Source organism: Chlamydotis macqueenii, chromosome 15 (assembly GCF_036417535.1).
Source record: "Chlamydotis macqueenii isolate bChlMac1 chromosome 15, bChlMac1.mat, whole genome shotgun sequence".
In the NCBI taxonomy this organism is placed as follows: domain Eukaryota; kingdom Metazoa; phylum Chordata; class Aves; order Otidiformes; family Otididae; genus Chlamydotis; species Chlamydotis macqueenii.
Genome location: NC_141570.1, coordinates 5,282,092 through 5,287,331, shown reverse-complemented (window position 1 = coordinate 5,287,331; position 5,240 = coordinate 5,282,092). Strand labels below are relative to the sequence as shown.

General features: G+C 50.9%; 1 protein-coding gene across 1 annotated transcript; it reads right to left on the bottom strand.

Annotated features, from left to right (window-relative positions):
* Positions 1–948: 948 nt before the first annotated feature.
* Positions 949–3,559, bottom strand: GRIFIN (galectin-related inter-fiber protein). Its single transcript, XM_086760298.1, has 4 exons — positions 3,548–3,559; positions 1,843–1,922; positions 1,585–1,747; positions 949–1,110 (listed from the first exon to the last, which is right to left on the bottom strand). The coding sequence occupies exons 1-4, from the start codon at positions 3,557–3,559 to the stop codon at positions 949–951; spliced, it is 417 nt and encodes a 138-aa protein (XP_086616424.1).
* Positions 3,560–5,240: the final 1,681 nt, after the last annotated feature.

Below are 5,240 nucleotides of genomic sequence, written 5' to 3'. Positions count from 1 at the left end.
CACTGTGTTCATTCTGAACTTATCATAATTTCCAGACTCTGATTTCTTGGATTCTTTTGTTTGGAGTCCAGCTGCATTTCTGGTGCATGATGAAGGCACCATGTGCTTTTATGTGTCTCTAAGCTTCTACCCTTTTCTGACCCGCTACATCACTCTTAGGGCCTGTCTAACAAGCCTGGAGTTGGTGAGACTCAGGCTGAGCAAACATCTCTCAACTGGTAAAAGGAATCTCTAGAAATATCTCGCAAGTTGAATCTTATCACCCAATTTACATACATAGGACCTTCATTTTATGTTAGCCCTCAAACCTAAAAGGCAGTATTTTACCAGTGCTGAACCAACCAACGCTCAGCCTCTGTCCTCCTGCCTTGCCCGTACCATGTGCCTGGAGACTTGCAGGGAATTAATATCTTGATTGATCTGTCCAGTGAGAGACATTTCAGCAGGGGTTTCCTTGTTTGATTTTATTGGCAAGTATGGTAGCATTTTTACCCAGCTCCTGGAAAGAAACATGCCTTTCCATCCCTAACATCCACACCCATGACATCCTTCACCACGTGGCCAGCTGAGGACTAGCGCTAATTCACACCTTGCTCTGGGGCAAATGCAATTTCTAGGGTAACATTCAGGTGTCCCAACTACTCGAGGCAGACCTGATCTGTCAGGCTGTCCAACAGCAAGGATGTTAAGACCTAAAAATCCCGTTGTGCACCCTAAGGCATAGGGGTGGAAGGTCTTCGATGATCTGGGCTACAGTTAGCAACATGGCTGGGTGCTGCCTTAGTGGCATGTGGTGGGAATGACCATCCCTTCCACAATGACACATGCGTTGCCATCTCCCTGTCTGATGATGGCATGTGTTGAGTGGAGAAATGGAGGAGATGGTCTCCAACTGGATCAAGAGCTTACGGGTGAATGGTCTGCAGATTGTCCCGACTCCGGTCTCTACTAAAGACCTCGTTTGGTGATTTCCACTGAAGAAATGGCAATATCATTGAGAATCTGCAGCTTAGTGATGGATGAAAGCTGCCTCTGCCGATGCTTGTACTGCAAGATTTTGTTTTCATCGATGAAAATGTGGAAATAGTCCTGGTCAGAGTAGATTTCAACCTGAAAGAGAGACTGTTAGGTTCACCATGTGGCCACATATCCTCACTGGGCCATGCTGCTGTCATGTCAGTGAGTGGCTAAGATCCGGGCAGATGCATCTACAGCCCACTTCAAATCCTGCCAGAGCCAACACATGCACTGCTCACCCCATTCTGGGCAAAAGGAAGGAATAATTGAGTTCTTCACTTCGTGACATCAGAAACTGGTGATAATGCAAAACCTAACGTGAAAACAAATGCGGCATCCAGGGATTATTGCTGGAGTTCTGCACGCCTGTGCCAGAGTTGGGTGTAAAGCAGGAGCAAATCAGGGTACAACAGAACAGAAATGCTAACAGGAGCCAGAGCCAGAGAGGGGATGTTACTGGGTACGGTGTGATAGAAAAGGCAGGGCTAGATCTATGAGGAGGACCCCAATATTGGCTGGGTCACTCCTGTCCCACTTGAGGATACCCGTGAGGTGACACAGGGTTACCTGGAATGGCTCCTTTGCTTCGAAGGGGAAGGTGTTATTGACCTCTTCCTTCCCCCAGTGGTTGGCGAGGAAGGAGTTGCAGACAATTCTGGAGCTGGAGAAGCGTGGGTTAAAGTGGAGAGCAATTTGGTCTCCAGGATCACAGAGCAGATTAATTTCAAACCTAAGATGGTGAGAGAAAAAAAGTGATGGAAAGCCATGGAGTGATGCTGCTGGCTCTCACGAGCCAGGAGATCTGCGGGCGGAGCGTGTCCTTACATGCTCGTATTGGAACTGGTCTCACCCTTGACCACGACGCTCCAGCCAGGACACATCCCCTCTGGGTACAGGGCCTCGAACTGCCAGGGAGGAGGTGACGGTGAAGCATGGCAAGGTGGGAAAGGTGCACAGCCCTGCTCATCCCTTACACGTCTCTGTCTTTCTCACCCTCTCATTGTCTTCTCATTTCTCCTCCCTTCCCATGCAGGCACACTCTCTGCTCCTGCCTTTTTCTCACTCCTAAATAATCTCAGGGGCTTAGATTATTCTGTCTTTCTCAGTATTTTATATATAAATTTTTTTTTTTTTGCTCCCTGATCCCACTCAGCTCTTTACAAAAGACCTCAGGGGCAGCAAATCCCACCTCATCAACTGGATGTTGTAGCAACTTCATTTTGTATCAATTTAGAGAAAAATGCCAAAGCTCTTATTAAAAAAACTGAATGCCTTCATTGTCAACAGGACACAAAGAGGCTCTGCTCCCCTCCCTGCCTGGGCAATACAAAATCCAAAGCAGAAAACTTTGTGATGCTTTGAAGCATGGTGTGAAAGACAAGGGCTGACCAAGGAATGGCCGTAAGGTGGCATCCAGCCCATCCTCACCCAGTGTTACATGGGTGACCCTTCCCACAGGCTGCTGGCTGATCCCCCGTTCTGTCCGCTCCCCCATCTCCAAGGTTAAATCTGCATAAAATGAGCTGGAAAATGTTCCTTTTTGAATAATTCATAGTTTTACTAAGTAACTTATTTTAATAAGAACTGCTTGACATTTCACCCCACTTTTCTTTAGCACTCTAATGATGTTGCATTTCTGAGCATCTTCCTCTCCCAAACTTATTGTTCGCACTGGGAAAATCTCTCTAGCCTTGGTATCTCCACTGGCAGCTGCATGCTCGCCTCTCCCACCCTACAGCTTATGACTTTCACTCCTCTGTTTCTTTCTCTGACATCATTTCCCATGGGCAGTGCATTTTTGGGATATGCATGCTTTGGCAGAGGAGATGAGACGTGACCATGGCCAACCTCATGCCTGGCTAATTTTGGAAGGTGGCTTTAGGATACTGCACATTCACAGGCTCTGACCACACCACTGTTCAATCCTGTGGAACACAGAGCTGATGGAGCTAATGATATGTTTTCAAAGAGCAAGTGGCGATGGCAGCACCCAGGTTTGCCTTGCCTTGGCCCTTAGCTTGTCATTATTACCTCAGCAGAAGACACACCAGATGCACAGGAAACGGCAGTTCCCTCTTTGCTGCTGGCTGTCCCAGCAGAGATGAATGGCAAAGCACAGGTCTCCTCTGCTAAAGCACCGGCTGCATTTTGGTCTCAGCTGAGACCTTCCAAGCCAGAAGTGCTGCCATCAGGGCAGCGTTACCCCAGACCAGCCCTGGTATAATCAAGATGAAAAACTTGTCCTATTGCCCTTTCTCAAAAGCCGTGAGGCTCATAGCTTTGCAACAGCCTGGACTGGACTGGAATAGAGAGGCAGCACTGCAAGTAGCATCCCCACGTCTTTCAGGATTTCTACCTTTCTTGCATTTATCATAGAATCATAGAAAGCTTTGGGTTGGAAGGGACTATGAAGATCGTTTAATTCCAACCCCCCCTGCCCTGGGCCACTTTCCTTTTTCCACTGCCTTAACTCCACACCATCACCCCTCAGACAGACCAGGCTGTGCCAGCTCCTGTCCCCAGCACTTACCCGCAACGCCATCCTGCTCGCCTGCCCCTGCGCCGCAGACCCGGCCGAGTGCCCAGGCAGAGGGGTTTATATTGGGGCCGCCGGCCAGCAGCCCACACGCACGGGGATTAGCAGCAACAGCGGGCTGAGGCCTCCTTTTCAGAGCGGGCTGTGGGACACGGCTGGGAAACGGGGAGCAGCAAATCCCGCTGCCCACCCGGCAGGTCAGCCCGCTCATGCGTGCCGTGCTAATCCAGCCCCGCTGCTGCCTGCGCAAAGGCAGTGGCAGCCGGGCAGTCCTGAGCTGTGATGTGATGGAGCAGTGACGGGACGGATGGACACTCAGGCTGTGAGCCAGGGGGGACAGATGTGTTTAGTGCATGAAGGAAGGATGGAGACTCCCAAAGCTGGTGGAGATACTGGGAGTCCCATCCACAGCAAGGCCCAGAGAGAAGGGAAGTGGCAAAGGAGAAATGGTGGCTTCTATGGGGGCCCATCTGCACCCTGACCAACAGAGATTTCTTTTTCTCCCTGTTTTCCTTTTTGATCACTCTTTGCGGGTCAGAGCCTGGCCTGAAATGAGCTGATGCCAGCTCTGTCACAGCCGCTTTTCCACCTCGCGGCGCCCCGAGGCCGGAGAGGCTCTGGATGCTGCTGTGCTGAGCTCAGCAAGTCCCAGCCCTGCGTTTCCCCTCCCTGCTGGGGACAATACAGGGATTTGGGAGCAGGGCAAGGGAGCCTTTGTCTGATATTTCCTGTCATGGAAAGTCACCAAGAAATGGGTAATGTGAAACGAATGTCAGTGATGGGGGTTTTCATACCGACAGTCAGCATGTGCTGACGTACGGCGGGGTAAAGTTGAGCCGGGGAAGGGAGGGATGGCTGTGTGTCCCCCACCTCTTCAGAGGATAAATGCATGAAGAACAGATACTGGCCCCATCCCGGCGTGCACTGGAGGCTGTGATGCTCCCTGGCTGGTCCTACAGGAATCCATGGCTCTCGCGGTTAAAACCTCCTCACTTTATGGGCCGTAGTGCTGATGTTATTTAATGTGTTTATTTTATTTCCAGCAGATAAGCAGAATAAGAGCTACTATCCCAGGCTCTAGTGCCCTTGGCAGATGATTAAAAATGCAATCCAGTGGACATAGAAGCCAACAGCCTCTCTCGAGGCTGAAGAAGCCAAGTCCCAGGCTGGGATTTGCCCATTTGGACTCCTACAAAACCAAGCCCCGTGAAGTTGAGCTCTGCCGTGGTCTCCTTGTTCAGCTCCTGGCCCGTCATGCACTGTGCTGGGGAGCATCGGAGCATCTGGACGAGCTGTGAGACAGTGATGGAGGTGCTGAGGTGGTGGTGGCAGGGCCACCCATCCCTCCTTAGGTTGCCATAGGATGCTGAACATTGGCCTCTCCAGTCGGCCCAGCCCCATGTCTCCCCTGCTTATGGCCTGAACCCAAAGTTGTGTTTCACCCCCCAATTCATCCCCCTCTGCTTGTTTCTCCTGCCAGCCAGGCGAGGGACTGCAGGGAGAAGGGGCTGCTTTTGAGATCCCCACCATGGTGGTGGGCAAAACCAGACAGAGTTGCAGCCCTGCACGTAGGAAAGGTGTGGTCTGCAAGCTAAATAATTGTGCCAAGTTTATCATAATTGTGTTGATCAAATCAGCAGACTGAGGAAGGCTTGGCCACCACAGGGCAGGTCGGGGTGCGGTGGGA

Bases quoted from the DNA above. Each gene is read 5' to 3' on its own strand.
- GRIFIN (XM_086760298.1), bottom strand. The intron at 1,748-1,842 runs GTAAGGACACGC...TCACCATCTTAG, and splicing joins ACCAGTTCCAATACGAGCAT to GTTTGAAATTAATCTGCTCT. The intron at 1,111-1,584 runs GTAACCCTGTGT...TCTCTCTTTCAG, and splicing joins AAGCAAAGGAGCCATTCCAG to GTTGAAATCTACTCTGACCA.